The sequence below is a fragment of the Humulus lupulus genome, chromosome 9 (genome assembly GCF_963169125.1).
Source record: "Humulus lupulus chromosome 9, drHumLupu1.1, whole genome shotgun sequence".
NCBI lineage: Eukaryota > Viridiplantae > Streptophyta > Magnoliopsida > Rosales > Cannabaceae > Humulus > Humulus lupulus.
In genome coordinates, this window is record NC_084801.1 from 1,281,029 (window position 1) to 1,308,485 (window position 27,457).

Here is a 27,457-nt window from a genome sequence, read left to right on the forward strand (position 1 = left end):
ATTTAGTTAAAAAAAGAAAAAAGAGACTTTCTCCCTCAATTTCTATGAATAAATTAAAGTACTGTTTTAATTGCTGGATGCATCATTAGTGCCTTTTATTGTTAAGTTTTTGCTTTCCTAACCTTTTTTTTCTTTTCTTTTTCGTGGTACGTTCAGAGCATTCTATACAGACAGAAAGAACAGATGAGCGATGGAGTTGGGTATAGCTGGAATGACACCCTCAAAGCTCATGGTGCTAAACAGGTCACTGACCAAATGATGGCCAATGCTGCAAAAGTATTCTCAGAAAACACTCCCATCACAAAAGAAGGCTTCTACTACCGAACCATTTTCGAGAAGTTATTCCCAAAGGTAAAAATATAAATATGTATATATATACAGACTGTTTACAAAATTAATTTATATTTGAATTTATTATTATTATTGTTGTTGTTATTCGGACATTCCGTCTCATTCATTGTGAAAGTGATATATATATATATTAGTTTAATTTCGTAAAGTTTATATATGCTTTCCTAGTTGGATTTAAGTTTATCGTTCATAAATCATGCTGATGGGGATAACAATGTGAAATGCTGCCGCTAGTAAAATATATATTGCAATGCTAATAATATTTCCCTAATCTCGCCACCGTGGATGGTTAATCGATGCAATATATATATATATATATATCATAATCATGTAATATATATAGGGTACTCAAAAAGTTATGATGCCCTTCATTAATATGATGTAGCAACCTTTTAGTTGACCTTTTTATTTTAATGATTCTCTAAAATTATGGACAAAAGTTCCTTTTACAGCACTACCTAGTGGTACACGAGGTACGAGTGCTCTGAGTAGTGGGATTGATTATATATATATAAGGTACTCAAAAAGTTATGATGATATTTGTGGCAATTTGCTAGTATACCCTTGAATCAATCAACGTCTTTTAATCCTCTCTCCATCTCTCTTTACATTAACTATGAAAGTGACTTTGATTTGATTTGCATTAATTATAAAAGCGACTTTGATTTGATTAATAATTTTGATTATAAACCAAGAATATTTGGTCAGTACGACGCCGTTTGGTAGTGGGAGCTGGCTTATAAATAAATGTTATGATAGTAATCAAATTGCAAAAGCAGCAAGTAGAGCTAAGTCTGTTCTCATTCTTCCTTCCACCTTTGTGCTTTCATTTCTTTCAGTATATCACAATGTGTGGAATACTAGCCGTCCTTTTTTGCAACGATAGCTCTCAGGTCAAAAGACTCCGCGTTCTTGAGCTTTCCCGCAGGCAAATTCCAATTCCCTCTTCTTCTTCTTCTTTAACAATATCAGTTTCTTTCTTTATTTAACAATATTGTATAAACTATTTATTTATTAAATTCAAACGCACTGTGTCATGTTGGGTGCTCTACCCTTGGATTTTGTGCTACTATTTTATTTTATGCAGTCGAGTATACTTTTTGTCGATATGTGACCTTTAAATTGCCAAATACGACGTCGCAGATTGACGCACCGTGGCCCTGACTGGAGCGGTCTTCACCAGCACGGTGACTGCTATTTGGCTCATCAAAGGCTGTCCATTGTTGACCCTTCTTCTGGTCACCAACCTCTCTACAACGAGGACAAGTCCATCATTGTCACGGTACATTAATTGATTCACCCTATCTTCTTAATATTGTTTTGCATGTACTACTTAATATATGTATATGGTATGTCAGTGCATTTTAAGTAAATTTTTGTAATGAGTTTATTATACTTAATTTTGAAAAATTATATGTCATAGGCCAATGGAGAGATCTATAACCATAAAGAGTTGAGGAAGCGTCTTCCCAGCCACAAGTTCCGGACTGGTAGTGACTGTGAAGTTATTTCACATTTGGTACGTGAAAAAAAAATTGTGAATACTAATTAGACTCCACTTTCATGATTTATGTATGTATATATATATGGAGAATCTCCAGGTTCTCATAGATTGAGTGTGTTCATTTTTATCTGTTATTTTATTTTATTTTTTGTGTAGTATGAGGAGTATGGGGAAGAGTTTGTGGACATGCTTGATGGGATTTTCTCTTTTGTGCTGCTGGATACCCGAGATAACAGCTTCATTGCTGCTCGTGATGCTATTGGAGTTACTTCCCTCTATATTGGATGGGGTCAAGATGGTAAATAATATACTGGTTTATTATATTAATATATTCACGAGAGAGAAAGATTCATGTTTTTGTTTTTTCTGTATCAAAAAATTGACTATATATATAGGCTCATGAATTTTGACTGTATCATCCGGATCCATTTGGATAGCATCTGAGCTGAAGGCCTTACAAGATGAATGTGATCATTTTGAGCATTTTCCACCTGGTCACTTGTACTCGAGCAAACAAGGTGGAATGAGACGTTGGTACAACCCACAATGGTATTCTAAGTCCATTCCATCAAACCCATACGATCCAATTGCTTTGAGAAAGAGTTTTGAGAATGTAAGGTTTTCCCTAATCTTAATTACAATAATATACGAAAATTTGAGCTCATGTATTTACCATCTATATATATGTATAACATATGCATGGCGCAGGCTGTTATCAAAAGATTGATGACTGATGTGCCTTTCGGTGTTCTACTCTCCGGTGGCTTGGATTCGTCGTTAGTCGCCGCCATCACTGCTAGACACTTAGCCAGCACTGGTGCTGACAAAAAGTTGGGATCACAGCTCCATACCTTCTGTGTTGGTCTAGAGGTCAATTATTCTTTACCTTACTCCAATAATTATATGTCAAGCATATATATATATATATATATATATATATATAGGAAAGTGCTGTACCCCCGCATAGCTACGGTATTTTTTTTTTTTTATGGGAGCATGTTGTACCAATATAGCATAAGGGCTCATGTATTACGGTCTTTCCTATTATTTATTTTAATTAAAATTGTGAAAAAAAAGTGTCGTAGTGTGAGTGTCTTTAATGTTCATAGAGAGTATAAAATAATAGCCCAACAAATGTGAATTGACAAACAAGCTAACCCACTAACTTAAACTTAAGAGGGCTCGTATTCTTATAATTTTAATACTAGGTGGGCACGTGTGAATAATTTAGTTTTTTTTTTCTTAACTAATATCTAAATTTTAATTAGTTAAAATTTGGACTAAATTAATTAAAATATCATTTAATTGTAATAAAAAATGGTTATACTATATATATATATATATAAGAGATATTAAGAGATATTGATTAATTGTAGTTGAAGTTGTGTAGGAGAGATTAGTTGATTGGGGTTGATATATATATTTATATAGATTAATAAATATAAAGTTGTTGAATTGATATAATAGTGGTGAAAAAAGAAAGTCTCCACATGTGCAGACTTTTTAACAGCTCTACGTGAGGAATACCCTCTATATATATATATATATATTCACACACACTTGTATGCGTATTAAAATCTGAAAGTGTTCACATTCTCACGAGCAGGGTGCACCAGATTTCAAGTATGCAAGAGAAGTTGCAGAATATTTGGGTACAATTCACCATGAGTTCCACTTCACTCTTCAGGTAGTTATACCTTAAAACAATGAATTTCTACATTTTATGGAAAGCCTAATTAATTAGTACTGACAAAAAATTTGATTAATTTTTGTATGTTAAACAGGATGGAATAGATGCAATTGAAGATGTGATTTACCACACCGAATCTTATGACGTTACCACAGTGAGGGGCAGTACCCCAATGTTTCTAATGACTCGTAAGATCAAGTCCTTGGGTGTCAACATGGTGCTCTCCGGGGAGGGCTCCGACGAAATCTTTGGCGGATACTTGTACTTCCACCAGGCACCAAACAAGAAAGAGCTCCACCGTGAGACCTGTAGAAAGGTACATATATTTTATATTTATATAAATTTTGTAAGTGATTAAATAAGCTTAATTAAGAAAAGACTAAGAGACACGTACCACTTCAGTTTAGAGATAGAGCCCTAAAGAAAGCGATAGGGGTTTTTACGAGAGCAAAGCTTTATTTTTTATTTTTTATTTTTTTGGTTATTGGCTTAGATAGAAAGAAATATGTACTCATGCGATAGCATGTACTGTTTAATAGTATTATGAAATGAAAATTTTAATTTCTAATTTGAAAACTAAAAAAATAATATAACAAATTAGTGGCCAAGTTTCGGGTCATGAAGGAGGTAAGGTGGGATATAAATCCAATAACTAAGATTTGCAATCAAATGAAGTTGCTACGCGGTATATGATTCTCCTTCTGCAGCCCACCACACTTGATTATTAGCCAAAACTTTGTGCTATTGGAAAAAATAAATGAGTAACAGTTTGACATTTCACAAATAAAAAAACTATTAAGTTAAAATTGGGCTATTTCTTTTAGTTGTGCACTACTATATATTAATACCATATAATGTTGGGCGCTTGCTTTGTTTTATTTAAAAATAAATGGTTTTTGCAGTAAAAATTGGACAGCTAATATGATGCAATTGATGACTCCTCTGTTCTTTCACACTTCACGTGTTGGTATTCTTATGCCCTTGAAATGTAACACCAAAATTCCTTCTACAAGTAACAATCTTATGTGACTCTTCTCTTTCTCTTCCAAGACTTGTTATTATTAGGCCAACTTCAATGGAGAGAGATGGCTTAAATTGTCACATCAAAATTTAACCAATCAAACAAAAGAAAAAAAAAATTGAAGGCAACGTTGCTACTGCTGGGCAACGTTGCCAAATTTCAACACAAACTAACATCTTCACATCAACTTTTATTTTCCACCTTTGACCACTTCTGACAAAGTATTAGGCAAGGCAACTCCCATTGGAGTTGGCCTTAGGTACTCTTCTCTTTCTTTTCCAAGATTTGTTATTATAAGGTAATCTAAATATATATATATATGATTTGCGGCTTTGTTTGTTTTTTTTAATAAAGCTACTGTAATAGCTATATCTAAGTAATAGGTAGATAGGTCAAAATTTCTTTATTAATAAAAAAAACAAAGCCATAGACGCTATATATATATATATATATATGTCTATATTTGGATTACCTAATAATAACAAGTCTTAGAAGAGAGAGAGAAGAGCCACATAAGATTGTTACTTGTAGAAGGAATTTTGCTATGACATTTCAAGGGCTTAAGAATACAAACACGGGAAGTGTATAAGAATAGAGGAGTCATCAATTGCATTATATTAGCTGTCCAATTTTTACTGCAAAAACCATTATATCTATACTTTATATGCATTTTGAAAACCGAATGTGGTAATTAAGTTTCATTTATACATATTTTTCTAAAAAGAATATATAAAATGGTTTCATAATTTATGTAGGAAAGGAAACTCACTTGCTGGCAAATCAATTTTAAATGGTTTCCTAATAAATATTTAGTAATTATAACCTCTAAGTCTTGAAAACCTTCAAACTTTGCTTTCTCTTTTATTGTATAATATAGTAGAAGGGGAAGGTGAATCTTTTTTCAGAAATTTCAAGTTTCTTAAAGATCTTCTATGAGGTATTTAAATTATTTCAAAATGATGAAAGCATTGGTTATTGCATATAATAAGATCTAAGCATTGCTTCATTAAACTTGTTTATGCCATTGATAGGCTTGTTAAAAGTTGTGTTGAAGTTCACCCTAGATTTGAATATGCATAGATGCGTCACTTTTTATATGAGAAAATAATAAATTTACATGATAAGTAAATTTACATGATAAGAAGATTTTTCAGGAGAATTGTAGTTTCGGTAAAAATGTATCATCTACACTTTACTATCATATGAATATAAATTTTATTCTCAAAATCCAAGTCTTTTTCTTATCTATAAGAACAATTATTTTTATAATCAATTATAAATTATATATAAGAAATTATTTTAAACTAAAAATACCAGGAATCTATGAACGTACCTAGAGACAAAGAAAAATATACAAATAAACTCTGTCAACTCATTATAGATAGTAATAATATAGATATATTAATAAATGAACTAAAAGAAAGTTTAGATAATTAGTTTGATAATTTATCACAAAATATAATAAACGCTTTTGATAAACATCGTATCCAGTTATTAAACGAAGAATATAATATTAACTATAAATTTATATCTAGTCAAATAACTTTATTAGAAAATATTAAAAGTGACATTCTCAAAAGTAGAAATGAGACAGTCATAAACATTACTGATTATTAGCCAACAATAACTAACATCTAATATATACAACGTATTCATCTACTAACATTATAACATAACATTTATTATAATCTACTATATTTGACATTTCTAACTATATAAAATATGTTATTATATACATATTTAAATTATATATATATTCTATATATATTAATATTTGATTCATCTACTAACAATTATTACAAACTTACTATATTTGACTTTTGTAACTATATAATATATATTATTTTATATATATACTAACCTTTGATATATATATAAGGTATAACATTATAACATAACATTTATTATAAATCTACTATATTTGATATTTCTAACTATATAACCTTTGATATATATAAGGTATAACATAACATTATAAGGTATAATATTATAACATAACATTTATTATAAGTCTACTATATTTGACATTTTTAACTATATAATACATATTATATATATAATATATATTATTTCTAACTATATAATATAAAGTTATTATATACATTTAACTTATATATATATATATAGAATACTCTGATATCATATTTATTTTATATATTAAAGTGGTACCAAACTCACAACGTTATTACAATTTTCAAGTTTATAATTTTTAAAAAGAAAAGAAGTCTGGTTTTTATTAATTTTTAATAATATAAAATTAATTTATGAAAACAGATACAAATAATATAATTAAAAAATATTGCTTACTTGACAACAATAGTAAAGATTCTTCTAATAACTGTCATACTTGTCATATTTCTAGTAAAGATTGTGAGATAAATAAATCTCAAACTCTTATACAAAATAAGATCTATTATATTATAAGAATATTAAAAAGAAAATTTATAAATATTAATAAAACTATTAAACTTAGTCTTAAAGACCAAGAGTTTCAAAATAAAATATTAGATAGTCATCAATAGCAATATATTAGCTGTCTAATTTTTCATGTATCCATGCAATATTTTGAGAAAAATATCAAAATATTGCATGTATCCATGCAATGATTTTCTTCATTATTCTTAAATTATAATCTTCGATGCGAGAGAAAATCTTCTATAATATTATTGTTCATATCTGTCATCAACATTAACAAAAATATAAATTTAGAAATTAATAGTAACAATTTTTCTTCTATGAAATAAAATATTAAGCTAAACCACAAAGGTAAAAATATCAATTCTATTTCTTAAGCAATTGTTATTCAGATAATTTCTCTTATTATTTTTTTTTTTTGACAAACAGCCATTACTCATCAATTTCTCTTATTTTATAGTACCAACAATAGATATTAAGTAACTATGAATCTATAATATGTCAAAAGATTAAAATTAAAATTAACAAATTCTATATAAAACAATCAATAGCTCATCAAATCAATATAAATAAAAAAAATATTATAAAAAAATCACCTTTGTTATCGGGTAAATTTGTATATAATATAAAATAAATATTATAAGTCCTAATCATTATTCTTGTACAATAAAATAAAATAATATATAATATAATTGTTTAAATGAATGGCATAAATTGGAGGAATGCTCACCATAAATCTTTTCTCTATTGCAGGCTTGGATATTGCTGCATGTGATATTATTGAATGTGATTCATTCTTTGCAGAAAGAAATTCAATATTCCTGATATTTTTTCTAGTTTAGGAGAGTGTGCTCTCAATCTTCTGAAAGCATAATAAAAAGAGGGACAGAGAGGTGATTGTTAACTGAATGATATTTGACCGAGAGGAACAAATATTGTCATAATATTTGACAAAAGAATAGATTTATAAATTAAGGATTCTAAAAGTAACGGAAAAGAGTAATTAGAGAGACAGAAAAAGAAAAGGAACAGAGAGTTTTGAGCCGGAAGATTTTTATTCCTCATATGATTATGAAGTGAAAATTTCCATTTCTAATTTGAAAACTAAAAAAATAATATAACAAATTAGTGGCCAAAGTTTCGGGTCTTGAAGGTAAGGTGTGATATAAATCCAATAATTAAGATTTGCAATCAAATGAAGTTGCTACGCGGTATATGATTCTCCTTCTGCAGCCCACCACACTTGATTATTAGCCAAAACTTTGTACTGTTAGAAAAAATAAATGAGGAACGAGATGGAGTTTGACATTTGCGCTTCCTCAGTCACAAATAAAAAAATTATTAAGTTAAAATTGGGCTATTTCTTTTAGTTGTGCACTACTATATATTAATACCATATAATTTTGGGCCTTGCTTTGCTTTATTTAAAAAATTGATTAATTATTTTTATTATGTATTATGATTATTATATAATTTTTAAATAAAGAAATAATATTATATATATTAAATAATGATATAAACATATTAAACAAAAATTAAACCAAAATATTATCTATAATTTTTTATTTTAAATAATATGATAAGTTTTTAGATAACAAATTACCATATTAATATACATAATAATCATGATATTTATTTAAAGCACATTTTAATAATTGGAGAATAATTTTGTTTATTCCTAATAGAAGAGAAATGATATTAAACTTTTTTATAGAGTTCGAGACAACCATATACTCTGCACACACGATACAATGTAGTTATAATGTTTATTGTTATTATATGAATATATATAAGTTAGATTAAATATAAAAAAAATAAAATGTTTTATTTTTAAATATAAATGATAATTTTTTTAATAAAAATTAAGATTATGTATTATATATTATTATAATAGTGATATTTTATAATATTAATATAATTATTAAATATATAATTTTGTATTAAATATTATTATAATAATAATATTTTATAATCTTTAAATTTACATTAATATAATTACTAAATATTTATTTGGAAACATTTAAAATTGATTGGATTTGCCAGCCAGTGAGTTTCCTTTCCTGCATAAATTAGGAAACCATTTTATATATTCTTTTTTGAAAATATGTATAAATGAAACTTAATTACCACATTCGGTTTTCTATTCTAAATGCATATATAGTATAGATATAATGGTTTTTGCCATAAAAAATGGACAGCTAATATAATGCAATTGATGACTCCTTTATTCTTATTCTTACACACTTTACATGTTTGTATTTTTGTGCCATTGAAATGTCACACCAAAATTCCTACATGTAACAACTCTTCTCTTTCTCTCTTCCAAGACTTGTTATTAGGTCATCCAAATATAGATATATATATATATATAGCTTTGTTTGAGTAATAGGTAATAGGTATATCTAGTGTGACATTTCAAGGGCACAAGAATTCGTGAAGACACGTGAAGTGTGTAAGAATAAGAATAGAGGAGTCATCAATTCCCTGAAATTTTCCTATATATAGGCCATCTTAGTTGCATCAAAAATAACAACATATTTCTTTTTTCTTCTGGATATTCAGATCAAGTGCATTTTTCTGTTTTGGTTTTCTTAGACCCGTAGGTTCAATATGGTATCAGAGTTTTGAACATACCAACCCTAGCTTCTTTCTTTCTTTTTCGAGTACCTCTGTCCTCGCGTCTCAATCGGCTCCTTCTCAACTCATCAACCGGTCATCTCCACCACCAGCTGCCATGGCAAGAACACGATCTACCTTTGAAACCGACGACACTTCTATCGCTCATGGCGTCCCACTTCTGGTTGGTGAGAAGCAACATGATGATGGGATAGGAAGAAGTGAAGAAGAAATTGAATCTAATATTAATCATAATCATGGTTGCCAGAAAACGAATTCATCTTTCGTCAAAACCTGCTTCAATTGTTTAAATGCTTTATCAGGTTCTATTCTTATCACAAGTGAAATTCAAAATTTTCATACAGAAGCGTGACACATCGAGTATACATATATATATATATATATATATATATATATATTAGAAAACAAGTAAATATCATGACCATACTCGAATCGAATGAATCGGAAAATCTAGAAAGATCTAATAATAATGTCAAAATGATTAATAGATATGGTCGTAAAATGATTGGTCTTAACGTAATTGGTGTTGTCGACTACAGGAGCTGGATTACTTTCAATCCCATACGCACTAGCCTCAGGAGGATGGCTAAGCTTGATACTTCTCTTTGTTATAGCTAGTGCGGCATTTTACTCAGGCATACTTATAAAGAGGAGTTTGGAGCTAGATTCCATAAACATTACAACTTATTCTGATATAGGCTATCGTGCTTTTGGGAACAAGGGAAGAACAGTGGCTGCCATTCTCTTGTACTCAGAGCAGTACTTAGTGGCAACTGGTTTTCTAATCCTTGGTGGTGATAACTTAAATAACCTATTTCCTCAAGTTAGGCTTGACATTTCAGGAGGATTAACACTCGATGGCCAACATTGTTTCATTCTGATCGTTGCTCTAGTTATATTACCCTCGGTTTTGTTTGATGACTTGAGCCTTCTTTCTTATGTCTCGGCAAGTGGGGTTATAGCCTCTTTGGTCATCTTTTTGTCCATAGTTTGGGCTGCTGCCTTTGATGGTATTGGGTTTCATCTCCAAAATACATCTATTCTTAACTGGCAGGGACTTCCTACTGCTGTTAGCTTGTATGCCTTCTGTTATTCTGCCCATCCAGTCTTCCCCGGCCTTTACACCAACATCAGAAACAAAAATCAGTTTTCCAATGTAAGTCATATATATATATATGGTCTAAATATGTTTTCAACGTGTACACAAGTGATAAATCTATTTTTATATATATTAATAGTAATAATTTATTGTATGTGTATGTTTTGTTTTTTATACACACTTGAAACACATTGTTTGAAAAGTTTTAACATACTGTTCTATTATTCTAATGCATATTTGTGATGCAGGTACTGGGTTTGTGCTTCTTTCTATGCACATTTACATATGCTGCAGTGGCAGTACTAGGATACCTGATGTACGGGACAGATATCCAATCAGAGATCACATTGAGCCTGCCAACAAAGAATGTGAGCTCAAAAGTGGCCACATACACCACCTTGATCACTCCCATAGCCAAATATGCCATAAATGTGACACCCATTGTGGATGAAGTCAAACGTTGCTTACCAAATTATCTCAGCCACAAATTCTCTGGTATGATAATAGGTACCACCATCTTAATAACTAACGTTGTGGTAGCTCTCACGGTACCCTTCTTTGCATTACTAATGTCACTGGTCGGTGCCTTGGTCAGTGTCACAACCGCCATTACATTCCCATGTTTATGCTACTTCAAAATATCTGGTAATTACCGAAGATTTGGATATGAAACTGTAGTTTTATTGAGTATAATGATGATGGGTATTGCAGTTGCTATATGTGGAACTTACACCGCTCTGCTAGACATAATAAGGAAGCTTCAATCATAACATACCAGTGTATTTTTTCTTTTTGCTTCGAGTGTTTTATTTTGTTCTGCATTCTATCCTATCTAATGTGTTGTACTAAGAAAAAGTGAGAGAATTAAACATGGGTTTACTTTAGTCTGTGGTTGTGTGGCTTCTTCGGCCCAAGAGATATGACTCCATTTTTTGGGCTTCCACACCGTTGGGCCTCGCGTACGAACGTGTATCGTCTTTTCAGACTATCAAGAAAGTGTGCTATATTAGTACAATAATTATATTATCCTACAATAATTGTGTTTTACAGCTTGAAGAGCAAATGGTTCATGAGCTTCAACATAATTAAAGACTACATACCAGTTTCATATAGAATATTTAAAAAAAGACTAAATGGTTTGTTTAAAAACAATACTACCTCAGCAAGGGAATGCCCATGATCAGTTCTAATAATAAATAAAATCAAACAATAGTATCATGAATTGACTGTATATACTCCTAATTTATAGAGCCGAACTAATGATGGTTGAAAATCTACAACTAACCAGGTGAAATAATGTTGAAATTCATGCTTTTCCAATGTATCTTTCTTTCTTGTGGTCAATCCAACTTAGGACGCCCTATTATACAATATTTGCATCGTTTAATGATATATATACATTTTACAGCAGTTAATAGTGCTTCAAATCCATGAAACAATACCTGTGTCACTTCATACAAAGGTTGGTACACCAAGGCATTAGCTTGGCAAATGTCTCTCATCAGTTCCACCTTCAATTCTTTATAAGGTAGAGAGTACTATGTGTAAGAATCATAAAAGTAATAACTTGAAAGCAGAATCAGTTTCAGTATCTAGTAACTTACTATGCAAAGCTTCTTCACCAATATCCACACTACCAGCATCACAGGAAACATCCTCCATATTGCTGAAAACAAGTGCAAGAAGTTTTAATAACATAATCTTGGAAAGAATAGATATCTCTCTCCGGTAAAATCTTGTATGCATATAATAACTTTCTGTGCTCATGTATATATAGTGTTTTGTATGAGTAAATAAGTTTTGAGAACATGATCCATTGATCCCTCACTTTGATTCTCGCAGTAAAAGGAATTTAAAATATTATATTGAACATCTTCCAAAAGATATTGAATTCGTATTTTAATTTTGAAACAACAACTTCACATGTTAGTAGGAAAATGAAATTATAAATTTTTGCTTATGCCATATAGATAAAAACTACTTCAGCTACCATAATTTATTTAAAATATCAATGGAAATACTTGGACGTAATTTGTTATATTGTTTTACTCAAGATACTGAGAGTACATGTATACAAATAATAACCATTTGATGATCAAGCAAATGTTCAACACAATTTAATTTTAGTAGCTCTTTCATTATTTTTTTCTCCACAACAAGCCAAGCGTAGATTTAGGCAATATGTTTTTGGTTTGCCATGTGTATGGAAAGGTGTGCATAAAAATATTAAGCATTTATAAGCAAAGTACTTCTATGAAGTTGATTTATCTAAGAAGTTGATTAAATAATAGGAGAAAGCAAAGAGCTTACCAAGACAGCAATTGGTACTCGGTAACCAGTTTTCTTGTATTCACGGATCACTTGAGAAATTTGTGAATGTGTCCTCCTTTTCAAGCAAAAATAAAATCATATAATAGTGAATCTAACACCAAATACAAATACACAGCGAATATGTTATTGAAATGAGCATTCTAATGTTTAGAGCTTACAATGTGTAATATATAGTTGGTGCCTTTTTATTCTTGTTCTTTTTATTATTTGCAGTGGCTTGTGATGGTCCTGACTACTGATTCTATCCCACCTCATATATAAACAAATATATATATATATATATACATCAAAATCACAACAAGGAAAAGATACTGTTAAGAAAGAAAGAAAAAAAATTATGAATTCTGGATCAAACCTCAATTGTGCGGCCTTGTCGCCAAGCAAATATCAACAATTAATTTGAACACCTGTCTAACCAATGAGATCCAAGTTCAGCAAATAATTTAACATATAATTCTCAATCTCAGCTTTCATGAGTTCTACACAGATTCTTAAAATTCCTAATCACATTTTACATGTCAATAGATGTAACTAATGACAACAGCAAAGTTTTCATAGATTACCAAATACTATTAGATAAGATCATCCAAGCAATGCAATTGAAGAGTCAATCATTGAGCTAGCTTTAGTGTTTATTCAAGTATAAAAAGTTATGGATGATAGATGTTGCAATATGACACACTATAAAAACATTCACGATTAGTTTGGTAGCCAACAATTGAAGGAAAATGGATAGCCAGTCATTGCTTTTGAAAGTCTAAAGAGGTGCCTAAAATTGTAGAAAGTTCAAACCATTAGAACTATTATCTCTTATAAGTGTTATATTGGAAGATTAGTGAGATATTTCTCAAATAGTTAGTGTGGTCAGCAGATACTCGGTGGATCCAACAAATGAGCATTGGAATGCAGTAGGCACATTTGTTTATGGCTATTGATTGTTATAAGTTTGTGCTTGCTTTGTCTACTACAGAAGTAGTAGTGGAGTACATGGAAGCAGCAAAAGAAGCTTTGTGGTTAAAAGCAGCTTTGGTTGGGGAACTCGGTTTTCGGCAAGAACCTATATGTTCGGTTGTTGTGTGATAGTCAAAGCGCTATATTTTTGGCCAAGAATCAAGTATCCATGCAAAGTCAAAGCATGTAGTTGTCTGGCATCACAATTAGAGAATGAACTATCTTTCAAGATAAATCTTTTTGGTGAAGGTTCATACAATTACAAGGGAAGCTTATATGATGACAAACCAGTTATGGAGAAGTTGAAGCGTTGCTTGGACTTATTGAAAATCATCTCATATATATTCAGAAGCATAATTAAACACATTCATGTTTAGTTTCATAGAAAATCTTTGTTTGGTAACCAACATTTAGTTCTAATCGAGTCCAGTAGTAGTATATATAGACTACTCACATTTTGTATGGTAACAATATCACGCGAGGCAACCCCATGAGCTTCAAGGCCATCAATTGGGCCTTGCACAAAGTCATAGAAGTAGTCTGGGTCATCACAAACAGAGAATGCATGAACCTGAAGTACATATATTATTAGTTGGATTTTAGTTCTGAAATTAGTTCAACGACGTGAGCTCCAACTAACCGCTCCACCAGGAGATTGCCTATCAATCCTGGATCTTGGTCCACAAAATCCTAAGTAGTTAGCAAGTTTGGGAAAAAAAAAAAAGAATAAAAGAATTGTAAAAGGAAATTATTGACCTTAGATAGGGTAACTTAATTAGGATATGATTTTGAAAAAAATAATATAATCAAATCTAGTAAATTATTATCATATATAATACATATAAGATAATTAAATTAAATATTTCAATTCCCTTAAACCACTCACCATGACAACATTCCTAAAATATCTTGCTATTTATTGAATTGACTATTTATCTATAAAATAGTGACTTTCAGAACTAAAATCAATCTAAGGAAGGCAATAAAATAAGTTTACAAAAATTATTAAAATACAGGTAACCAGTTGTAATAATTTCCTATTTAGTATGTATATATTGTATACAAAATTGTAATATATTAATACATATATTAATACACGGCTCTCTTCGACAGAGCTAGTCTCCAACAGCACAAAAGCTATTTCATTAATCAACTTCTTAAATCCCATTGTTTACAATTAACTATTTATACTCTTATTACAATTATCTCTCCTCTAACCGAATCGGTTACTTCTCTCTCTCTCTCTCCTCTCAACGCTCCAAGAACATCACGTAGTCCCTCATCCACCTTGGCTTCACGCGTGCTCTCCCTTTGCTGCGTTCAACATCCTTGATTCCTTCTTCAATGCTGGTAACCTCTTGGTTGGGCTGCTCCTCTATTGTTCCTTGGGTTGTGGCTCATTCACAGTTCGAGTCCAAAGCAATTGGGCTGGCTAGTTGGGCTGGTGTATCACTGTCCCCTTCTCCGAAAACAACCTTGTCCTCAAGGTTGGTCAGATTGTATAGCTTCACGAATTTGGAGAAGTCTTCCCAAGTGGCGTCTTCAAGTGAGCTCACAGTCCACTGCACCAAGACCTGCTGGACCTCCTTGTCATTCATCCTTATAGTTCTAGTAGCCAAGATTGCCGAGGGAGTCATTAGGGGGTGGTTTGCCACGCTCAATTCTGGTAAAGGAAAGTATCGCTGAGGTGTGTCTCCAATGTATGGTTTGAGCAGTGAAACGTGGAATGTTGGGTGAATGCGACTACTCGCTGGTAGTTTGAGCGTGTATGCTACTGGACCTGCTTTGCCAATTACTTCAAATGGTCCAAAATACCTGCGGCACAACTTCGAATTCAAGCGGTGAGCAACTGTAGTCTGCCGATATGGCTGCAACTTGACAAGCACTAAATCCCCTATGTTAAACTCAATATCAGTTCTTTTCCTATCAGCTTTCTGTTTCATGCGATTTTGGGCTTGCTGCAAATTAATGCACAGCTGCTGGAGGATGTCATCTCGTGAAAGGAGGTCTTCCTCTACCGCTTGGATGGACGTCGCTCCCCGTGTATAAGCCGGAATCGTTGGAGGCAGGCGACCGTAAACTGCTTGGAAAGGTGTCATGCCAATTGATGAATGGAAACTAGTATTGTAGTGATATTCTGCCCATGACAGAAACCGACTCCACTTCTTGGGATTCTCCGCTGTGAAGGCTCTAAGATACTGTTCTAAGTAACGGTTAGTGACCTCCGTTTGCCCATCCGTTTGCGGGTGATATGCGGAGCTCATTTTGAGTTTAGTGCCCATCAACTCAAATAACTTCTGCCAAAAGGCACTTGTAAAAATTGGATCCCGATCTGAAACAATTGTGCGAGGTAGTCCATGTAAACGAATCACCATATTTGTGAAGAGTTCTGCAACTCTCGTGGCTGTATAGTGGTTAGGCAAGGCGCCGAAATGAGCGTATTTCGACAGACGATCAATGACAACCAGAATGTTTGTGACCCCGTTGGAATTTGGCAGCCCAACAATGAAGTCCATTGCCAAATCCTCCCAGACTCGCTCGGGCAGCTCTAGTGGTTGTAGTAGTCCGTATGGGGCAGCTGGGGAATACTTCACCGTCTGGCAAACAAAACAAGCTTGAACAAATTGACGTACCTCCTTACGCATGCCCACCCAGTAAAAATTTGCTCCCAGTCGTCGGTATGTTCTTTCGACACCCGCGTGCCCTCCACTCAAAGATGCCTGAAATTCTTGTAGTAATTGAGGTTTCAAACTGGAGTGTGCGCTTATGAAGAATTTGTGTCTGAAATATAGTATTCCGTCACGTATGGTGTACAATCTCCTCTCCAATTCGCCCTTGTCCCACTGGTCGTGTAACCTCCTCAAATCTGGGCAAATTATATTTTCCTGTTTCAGTGTATCCAGAAAGTCGAAACAGCCCGAACTTATTTCCATGTAAACGGTTGACTGTCCCACTTCGTGCCTTCGAGACAAGGCGTCTGCCGCTGAGTTCGTGCTACCTGCCTTATACTCAATAGAGAACTGAAAACCCAACAATTTACAGAGGAATTGCTGCTGCTCGGGGGTTTGAATCACTTGTGTAAGCAGCTCCCTCAAGCTTTTATGATCCGTGCGGATGGTGAAATGCCGACCCAATAGGTATTGTCTCCATTTAGTCACCGCCTCAACAATGGCCCTCATTTCCCGACTGTACGCTGAAGCCCCTGTGAATCGTGGTCCCAACTTCTTACTGAAAAACGCGACTGGATGTCCTTCTTGCATCAATACTCCGCCAATTCCGACATTTGATGCATCGGTCTCAATGATAAAATCCTTGGAAAAGTCTGGAAGCCGTAAAACGGGTGTCTCTGTCATCTTCGACTTAAGAGTATCAAAGGCCATAGCAGCTTCGGTTGTCCATTTGAAGTTGTCTTTCTTTAACAGCTCCGTGAGGGGGGCGGCAATGGCGGCGTATTGTGCGACAAATCTGCGGTAGTACCCTGTGAGCCCAAGAAATCCCCTCAGTTGCTTAACTGTCCTCGGTACCGGCCATTCTACCGTGGCTGTGATCTTGGCCGGATCGGCTCTCACACCTCGTGATGATACCAAATGCCCCAGATATTCAATAGTTGTCTGAAAGAATTGACACTTACTGCCTTTGACGAAATAATTGTGATCTTTTAACAACTGCAGCACCGATCGAAGGTGGTCAACATGCTCCTGAACCGAGTTACTGTAAACCAGTATGTCGTCAAAAAAAACAATAACAAAGTGCCGAAGGTGAGGTCTGAACAACTGGTTCATCGCTGCCTGAACTGTTGAGGGGGCATTTGTGAGGCCGAAGGGCATGACAATGAACTCATAGTGGCCTTCGTGGGTACGAAAGGCGGTCTTGTGGATGTCGTTGCGATTCATTCGAATCTGGTGGTACCCAGCTCTAAGATCCAGTTTTGAGAAAATTTATGCAGCTCCCAATTCATCGAGCAATTCATCTATTGTTGGTATGGGAAATCTGTCTTTGACTGTAATCTCATTAAGTGCTCGGTAGTCTATGCAAAATCGCCATGATCCGTCTTTTTTCTTAACCAACAATACCGGGGACGAGTAAGGACTAGTGCTTGGCCTAATAAACCCCAAATCACTCATTTCCTTGACGAGTTTTTCTATTATGTCCTTTTGAAAATATGGGTAACGATAGGGCCTCACGTTGACTGGTTTTGAACCGGGTTGTAAGAAAATTCGATGATCGATTCCTCGATAAGGAGGCAGCTGTGTTGGCTCGGCAAAGACCTCTGAAAACTCACTGAGTAATCCCTTTCCTTGTACTGGAAAGTGAGTCTCCAATTCTGCCAATTCCTCACCCCCACAAGTCGGTTTCTCTGACAATGGGGCCACCTTATACACATCTTGAACCTCGCCGTCCCGTAGCAAAGCGTGAAACTGCGTGTAAGAGAGTCGTTGTGGGGAAGTATCGGTTGAGCCAGCCAACTTCACTATCTTTCCCTGCCAAGAGAATTCCATTGTCAGCGCCTTGTGATCATGTATACATGGTCCTAGCGTTTGTAACCATTGCATCCCCAAGACTACATCCAGTCCGCAAATGGGCAACACAAACAAATCAACCTCAAAACGATGCCCTTGGAGAATTAACTCAGCTCCCTTACAAACTTTGGAACACAGTAAAAAGTTCCCGTTACCCATATACACCCGAAACCGTTTAGTATCCTCACAAGGCAGGTTCAACTTAGCTACCAAGGCCTCCTGAATGAAGTTGTTGTTGCTGCCTATGTCAATAAGGACCTCCAATACTTCGGAACCGTGTTTTGCCATAATACGGAAGATCCTCGGGTTCATTGAATTCGAAAGGGAGTTGAGGATTCACTTCTTCCTCAGTTATCTCTTCTATCTCCTGCAATTCAGCCTCCATATCTATCTCGCAGTCATCTTCTTCTTGTCCACACAAAATGAGCATTCGATTTTTACATTTATGCCCGAAATTGAATTTCTCGTCACAAGTGAAGCAAAGTCCTCTATCTCTACGATCCTTAATCTCAGCAGGGGAGAGTCGTTTGATGGGCAATTGTTGATTACCTGGGCTACTGGATTTCGAGGAAATGCCGCCTGTGGAAACTGGGTTGTGTTTTCCCGGTGATGGTGAGGCAACTACTGGTTCGCGGAATGTTGCTCCCGTGCGTTGTGACCACCCCGAGCGGCCGAAATCAACACGTCCCCGACCCGTCAAATCATCATGTCGATCCTCAAACAATTGAGCCTTAGCCATAGCATCAGCCAGATCAAGTGGTTTGGCCATCAAGAGCTCCCGCCGAATCTCCAACTTTAGTCCCCAAATAAAAAAATTCAGAAACATAGATTCTTGGACTCCTGTAATCCTTGGCATAAGTGATTCAAACTCCGCACGGTAATCCGACACTCTACCAGTCTGAGTTAGTTTGGAAATTCGACCCAAGGGGTCATCGTAAATAGAAGTTCCAAAACGCAGCTGTAATGCTCGAACAAAGGCCTCCCAGTCGACAAACGATCCTCCCTTTTCCATCCACTGAAACCAGGTTGATGGTGCCCCATCCAAGTGAAAGGCGACCACAGATAACCGCATCGCAGGTTCCACACGATGGAGATCAAAAAACTTGTTGATCTTATAGACCCAATCATCCACACCCGAACCATCAAACCGAGGTATCTTAACTCGCAAAGTTTTAAGAATCGAACTCACCTCTCTGGTATCTGTTTCAGTGTCCGAACGGCGTCCCCCCACACGCTCGGATTCCTGACCAGTACTCCCCTCCGGACCAGAGCTTGGAGAAGAAGAGTGAGATACCTGAGCGAACTTCTCCTCTGTTTTCGCGATGTGTTGCTCCAGAAGAAGTTTGAAATTGGATTCCGACCGTTGCTCCCATTTGAGGTCCAATGCTTGCAGAAGAGCTGCAATTTCATCGTTCTTCATGGTTAGGCAAAACAATGAAAGCACCAGTAATACACGGCTCTCTTCGAGACAGAGCTAGTCTCCAACAGCACAAAGCTATTTCATTAATCAACTTCTTAAATCCCATTGTTTACAATTAACTATTTATACTCTTACTACAATTATCTCTCCTCTAACCGAATCGGTTACTTCTCTCTCTCTCTCCTCTCAACGCTCCAAGAACATCACGTAATCCCTCATCCACCTTGGCTTCACGCGTGCTCTCCCTTTGCTGCGTTCAACATCCTTGATTCCTTCTTCAATGCTGGTAACCTCTTGGTTGGGCTGCTCCTCTATTGTTCCTTGGGTTGTGGCCCATTCACATTTCGGGTCCAGAGCAATTGGGCTGGCTAGCTGGGCTGGTGTATCATATATTATAAATTTATAAAGTTTGTTTTAAAAAAAAAACTCTGTATTTACTATTGCATATTTTTGTAATTATTTTAAGATTTCATGTTTGTTTTTTAGGCATTTTTGCGACTGAAGTCACTTATTGTTACTTTCACTAACTCAGCCGTTAGTCTCTCCAGACCACCTTCCTTCACTGAGTACCATTCCTAACCCTCAACCACCGCCCACAAGCAAGGAGGCGCCGCCGTACTTTCTTCAATTGATTCCGACAACGCCACTCATTCTTCCACTCTCGGCGCCAGTCTGCACCTCAGTAATGCTTTTATATTTATATTTTTCTTATATATAATAATATATAATATACATGTATGTATAATGATACATGTGTTTATGCAAGAAAACTGCACCGAATGGCTGGAACAACTACATACTCTCCGTCTTCGACAACCCACAAAAAGAAACCTCCCATTTCCAAAATCGACGACGTCGATTGGGTCCGACCCGATGGCCGAGGTTTCCAACAATGTAGACTTGCCTGTAAGCTATTCTATTCTAAAAATGACTTTTTATTGTTCTCTTGGTTGGTGCTTTCCTAAGGTTTGGTCTTTTTTTTATGCTTTCTGATTTGCCTCACTATAGTATCCTTACAACTCTTATGTTTCATTTGGAAGAGGATCTCTACAAACTCATTATTTCCTTTTGGTTACTGTCACTTACCAATGATATCATGTCATTTCATGAAGTAAATTAATGTTATATTTTGGCAGTTTTTAGGACTGGGGCTGTAACTTCTGCTGCAGGATCTGCTTATGCAGAGTTTGGGAATACAAAAGTCATTGTGTCTGTGTGAGTTATCTATCTACATGTGATTATATATTGATGTGTTGTTTTAGGCTTTAGCATTCAACAAAGACATAACTATTTTTAATCTTGTGTATTCTCACTTTAGATTTGGGCCAAGAGAGAGTAAGAAGGCAATGATGTACAGTGATATTGGAAGGTTGAACTGTAATGTGAGCTATACAACTTTTGCCACCCCAGTCCGTGGACAGGTATTAGAGCTATCACGTTTTGACTCTTACAATACCTTTCTCTAGCCTTAATTGATAATATGCATTGAATATTTGAGCTCTCATATGTTAGGGATCAGACAACAAGGAGTTTTCTTCAATGCTTCATAAGGCTTTGGAAGGTGCTATCATTTTGGAAACTTTCCCTAAGACAACTGTCGACGTCTTTGCATTGGTGTTGGAATCGGGTGGCAGTAAGTTCATTATTTTTCTTATACACACAGATTTGTGCTCCTTGTTTCGTTAGAAACATAGTAAAATTGTAGAGAGGGCAGTGGGGACTTCACACGATCATAAGTTTGTGTTTTGTATCATTTTTATTGTTCAGTGTTGACATTTTTGCAAAACAAGTCTGATTTCCTAAATTATAAGTTCCTTGTCTTAGATAGCTTTTATGATATCTTAAATTAGAAGAAATTGAGGGCTTCAGGTTAGACCAGACCTAATTTGTGTATTCAAAAGAGTTTGATAGAGTTGGATTTTTTCTTTTTCCCTTTATCAGAGTTTATTTACTTTCCACTGATTTTGAAGCAGAATCCAAACTCATGTTGTACTTAGGCACAGTATGATGCCTCCTTTCTCACATTTTAGTTTTCATAAAGTACAATTACTAAGTACCTGTGATAGTTTATTTATAATGTCTTATTGATACATGATTTGAATTTTTACTTGTGCACCGAAGATTCTTTTTGTTGCACTTGTAAGTTATGGTTTTGATGAGCCACATTGTGCTGAGTGTTAGCTGGGATATAGGAATTGGCCGACATGTGAAGGATGTCTGGGATATAGGAATCTTACTTTTTGTTTGAATAAGCATATATGCTTAGATGAGATTATATATTAACAAAAAAATTTAATGTCTATTTGCAATCATAGAAAAAATGGGTTCTTGCAGTACTATAAGAAGAGCAAGAAATGTAAAGATTCATTTATTATGTTCTTGTGCAATTTGGTCTTTCCGTGTCAGAATTTAGCTCCTGTTCAGTATACAAGAAAGCAAGGTCATTAGCATGCTCATTGGATTTATCCTTTTTTGGTTGTAGGTGATTTGCCTGTTGTGATTTCATGCGCTAGTGTAGCTCTAGCAGATGCAGGGATAATGATGTATGACCTTGTAACTTCAGTTTCAGTGGTAAGTATCTTGCTCGGTGTTTTTTCCTTACTTTCTATTTCCTATTAAGTGTTCATAAAAGATATCATATCACCCTCTTTGGGCATTCTCAAGCCATCTGTATCTTGTTTTAGTCCAAGCCATCTTTTCAAAAGGGTGGCTTGCATACATAACCTGTAAGAGAAATGAGGTTTTTATAAATGTGTTGTTATAAGAAAGTCAAATTTATGTGATTGGTGATCATTTTTCATGTTTTGCAATCTTGGCTTGCCAGCAAATATTGCTCATCTTTTAACCCAATTTTGAGGAAAAGAAGTTAGTTTTGTCCTCATGCTTTAGTTTGCTAGTATATTTGTCCATTTAGCTGACTGATTTATTGCACTTTTTTGTTTTGTGTTCTCGGAGCATAGTTTTGCCTCGGAAAGAACCTCATAATTGACCCAGTTTTGGAAGAGGAAAGCTCCCAAGATGGAAGCTTAATGATAACGTGTATGCCCACGCGATACGAGGTCACTCAGCTAACTATAACAGGGGAATGGTCAACCCCAAAAGTTAATGAGGTATGGCAACTTCTGTCACATTCTTGTTTTTTCGATTAGAGATGGAACTAGCAAGTCTTCCTTTGCACTTGAATTCAATGGTCAACGTTGAGAACAATCTATGCCTTAATGTTCATTCATACAAATGCATTTTAATCATGGCATGAGGATCTGCATTAGAACCATTGCCCAACGCCACAAAATTGAATGGTTTTATCTACGATATTAACACTAGTTTGCGATGCAGGGAATGCAGCTATGCCTGGATGCTTGCTCAAAGCTTGCGAAGATTATGAGATCATGCTTGAAAGAAGCTGCATCCGCTTCCAATGAATAGCACAGAAATTATATTTCATTACAGATTGTTATTTTGGTTTCTATGCAACTCCATTAAATTGCAAGTCTGAAGGTGGTGTTTTAGTACAGAATTATCACATGTAATATTGGCTGTATATAAGATATTTTTTGGCTTGTAGCTGATGAGGATGAGCAATACTTTTCTGTCTATGAAGAAGAACAATATATTGGTGATTTGAGTTAATTGTTCTCGATTTTCTTTATCATGAAAAGGAAAATTTTTGTATTCATCATAAGCATCCTATTTATTGATTGCTTCTGAAGTAGCTCAATAGCTCTGTTACTCGGGTGATCAATATTATTTAGTGTCCCAAGTTTTTGGCATATGATATGATGAACTCACTGAACAAGTTTTTGTCACTGGGTACTGAAGCCAAGCCATACAGAGGAAGAATAGGTCTGGTCTGGGTTTGAAATTAATTATACATCATTGTGTTGTGTGTGCAATTTATGCGTCCTAATCATCACTCTTTTTATTATAATATGTTTGAGAACGACGCAAATCAATTTTTTTCTCATTTTCAACTTTCAAAGTTAGCATTTAATTACCACTAATTAAAAGTCTCGCTGTCGATGACTTCAACTGTCTAGGCTTAAAATGGGAGATTGGTTTTATTAAGCATTTAATTATACATATATATTGATATAACTCAAGATACACTACTACACGTACCATATTTATATATGTACATGCATATTATATTTATATATAGTTATTTGACATCAACTATTATCTGATAATGTATATATTTATATATACGACTTGATTATTATTATTTTTGGATTTATTAACTAAGGGTTCAAACATATGAATAGGCTATATAATATAGGTAGGCACTGACTTACATTTATTTTTTCATGTGTTGACCCTCGTTTTGGTCAATTGACACGGAGTCAAAACGCTTGATGTGGATAGAAGTGTTGGAATGGATATAATGACAAAAACAGTAAAGGACACAATGAATTATAGTGGTTCGGCCCCAAGAACTGGTAATGGCCTACGTCCACTTAAGCTATTATTGATATGAGGTCTCAAAGGAGTGATCAAAGAACTAGGGTTCAATGAGTTTCACCAACCTCAGAGGAATAAACAATACAATCGTAATATAATAGCTCTAATTCTCTCGCAAGTGTATAACTTCAATTAACCAAAAGCCAAAAGCCAAAAGTCCATTCCTTGAGCTATCTTTCTCTATTTATAGGCTCAAGGAGGATTACATGAATTTGTTACAGTTATTCTCTCCTAATTAATCGGATAATCAGGAATCATCGGAGATAATCTCGGAATTGACTATGATTTCCCCAAGATCATCTTGAAATATACAGAGTGTACGACCATGCTGGTCGTAAGGAAACCTCAAACACTACGTCAGGAGGATCTTACTGGTCGATGGTCGAACAGAACTCTGCTAGGTGTCACATCACCCGTGCCTGTTTTTTGGATAACATTTGCCCCCCAAGTTTATTTATTATGACCAACAATAAATAAAATTTAAGGAAAACGACTCTTCGTTTACCCCACCAGATCTGTCAGAGTAGTTCGTGCATTCTTGGAAAAAGTGACCTACCCTTGTCTAATCACGGTTTTTCAGTTCCCAAGTAACCTATTGACGGCTATCACCCTTCCCCACGCTTCGAAAAGAGGAAAATGATGATTACTTCTTCTTTCATGCCATAGACAAAATATATATAGCCTTCTCAGAGCCTTCTTTTTCTTTTTACGCAAGTTATTTCTCTTTCAAGAAACCCTAAATCAGAACCTTCACTTTCTCTAAAGATCAGCTTTCAGCGTTTCAAGAATGAGCCGTCCATTCGTCTACGCTCGAGATTCCTTCAAACCCCCACGATCTTTGCTTTGGTAAGTTTCAGAACCTTTCTACTCTTTATTTTCACCACGCATGCCGTTTTGAGTTAAGTGTTAAGTTTTGGCGTTGTCTGTGTTCTTGGTTTGAGATGCATGAAAGTAGGGGATTTATCGGGTGATGCTAGATAGGTTGACGTTTCTTTGCCATCCAGGAGTTACGAGTTAGTTCGATAGTCGAGATCATAAGTTTAGGACGAAAAACCGAAGTAAAAATTTGATTTTTATGCTAGTTGAAAAACTAAGTTTTTCCCGCCCTTAAAGGAGTTGAAAAAGCTTTTTCAAAAAACTTTTTGCTTTCACTTTTTGATCTGTTTTTCAAACTGTTCGTGTGAAAAAATTTAGTCTTTTGTTAGAATGCTGTTGTATAAAAGTTTGACTTTTATACACGACCAACGTTATTCTAATCAACTTTCTAGACTCTCCATCCTCACCTCCCCATTTTTCTGTCCGCGGATTTTAATGCCAGATTTGTGGGGAGGTGAGCGGCCTATCGAAGACGATCTTCTTACATAACTGCTTGAAGGTGAAGAACAGCCGGCTCAGCGTGTTCACGAGATCCCATTCTCAAGACTCTCTTCTTCCAGACCTCAAACATCACCACCTAAAATGGCCCGTTCTAAATCTCCTGGCAAAAAGAAACCAAACCCTGAAAACAATCCAAATCCTCCTGCCCAGCCTGATTCGCAGGCTAGGGTTCCCTCAACCAGCGGTTGAGAAAACATTGCCCCGGACCCTCGCATTCAGGTCAGGGCTCGCCCTCGGCATTCAAACCTTCCTGATGTCGAGTGGTATCTCTGTCCCCTCAGACAGGTGACCCCCAGAATGCTGGCTAATTACGTCAGAAAGTATCCCCTTACTGGGGTGACCCTTACAATCCCCGCTGCTGACAAGAGGGCTAACTTGCCTGGGGGAGCCTTCAGCGCTTGGTCAAGATACCACATAGAGGCGGGGGCTACCCTTCCTCTACATCCGTTCTATCAGGGGGTGGCAAACTACTTCGGTGTTGCCCCCTTTCAAATTACTCCAAATAGATATAGAATGCTCGCTGCACTCTATATCCTTTACAAACTCAAAAAATGGCCAGAGCCTACTCCTCACGAGGTCAACTTCCTTTTTGACCTCAAGTCCAACCCTAACAATACGGGACGGGCTTTTTTCATTTTCGTCACCAGGAAACAAACCGCACATTCCTGAGTGACCCTACCCATATCTCCAACGTGGGGAAATACAATCAGCAGTATTTCCTCACGACCAACATGACTACAAACAACTTGGCCTTCGCTCGAGGAGGTAAATGTCCTTTTCCATTGGTCACTACTTTTACTTAGCAAACTTCTTTGTACTTCTCTAAAGTATCTTGTGCCTTTCAGGACCATGGCTACGCCCAAACCCAACACCAGACATGGTGTTAAGGTCCAACGCACTGGCTAGGATGACTGATGCTGAAAAAAGCGTTAAGTCTCTGGCAATTGACGAAAACTTAAGGCTGTCTAGCCTCCTGACCCCTCATCAGGAAATGAGGGAACCCGCGGTAGTTGACGCCACTGCCGAGGGGCATCCCGAGCAGCAACCCCCAGCGTCCCCTCCTCGAAGGAGGCCGACTGGGGTTACGATCAGGGAACCGACTAGCGCCTTCTCAACAAAAAGGTCTTCTGCCCCCCAAGGGAAGGGGAAACAAAAGGCAACAGAGTCTGTCATAGACTTGGATGAGTCTGCAGACGAAAATGGTACTGTTATTTTGCTTTTAAATAGCTTGCTAATTTCCTGTCACTTATTTGATGGGGACGGCAATTTTACGTATACTCCAAATCTAGGGCCAGACTTCTTCGTGCCAGAGAGTGAGTGTAGGACTAGTAGAGTCAGTAGTGTAGCGACAAGTAGTAGTAGCTCGGGTATTAGACTTTTGTGATTTTCCTTACTTCTCTTCTGATGTGCCATAATTTGTTATCTATCTTTGTCATACTATCTGCATTAGTGAAATCTTCAATTTGCCAAAGGGGTAGCCCTTTCAGAAAAATTTGATTTCTATAATATGAATTCGGGCAATATTTTGAAAGTGAATACTAAGTAATCTGAAATGGTAATGGGAATAAAATTTGTAACCCTATGTCTTTGGATTCTATGTATAAAATGTCGTAAAATTTCGAGGTGTGTAGATGGTGATAAAAGAAAATTACTGAGAGATGTACAAATATAAGGGAAAAACTT

At 35.4% G+C, this 27,457-nt stretch overlaps 2 protein-coding genes and 1 pseudogene across 2 annotated transcripts; all 3 read left to right on the plus strand.

Moving 5' to 3' along the window:
• Positions 1 to 1,139: 1,139 nt before the first annotated feature.
• On the plus strand, positions 1,140 to 3,918 carry LOC133800458 (asparagine synthetase [glutamine-hydrolyzing] 1-like; annotated as a pseudogene).
• A 5,724-nt stretch (positions 3,919 to 9,642) lies between these two features.
• Positions 9,643 to 11,727, plus strand: LOC133801154 (amino acid transporter AVT1J-like). Its single transcript, XM_062239310.1, has 3 exons — positions 9,643 to 9,920; positions 10,158 to 10,774; positions 10,966 to 11,727. Exons 1-3 carry the CDS (start codon positions 9,716 to 9,718, stop codon positions 11,485 to 11,487), a joined length of 1,344 nt encoding a protein of 447 aa, XP_062095294.1. The 5' UTR covers positions 9,643 to 9,715; the 3' UTR covers positions 11,488 to 11,727.
• Positions 11,728 to 20,433: 8,706 nt separating this feature from the next.
• On the plus strand, positions 20,434 to 23,569 carry LOC133800668 (exosome complex component RRP41-like). The gene is made up of 8 exons (XM_062238701.1): positions 20,434 to 20,621; positions 20,706 to 20,845; positions 21,076 to 21,154; positions 21,258 to 21,360; positions 21,452 to 21,572; positions 22,422 to 22,510; positions 22,900 to 23,049; positions 23,276 to 23,569. The coding sequence occupies exons 2-8, from the start codon at positions 20,719 to 20,721 to the stop codon at positions 23,363 to 23,365; spliced, it is 759 nt and encodes a 252-aa protein (XP_062094685.1). The 5' UTR covers positions 20,434 to 20,621; positions 20,706 to 20,718; the 3' UTR covers positions 23,366 to 23,569.
• Positions 23,570 to 27,457: the final 3,888 nt, after the last annotated feature.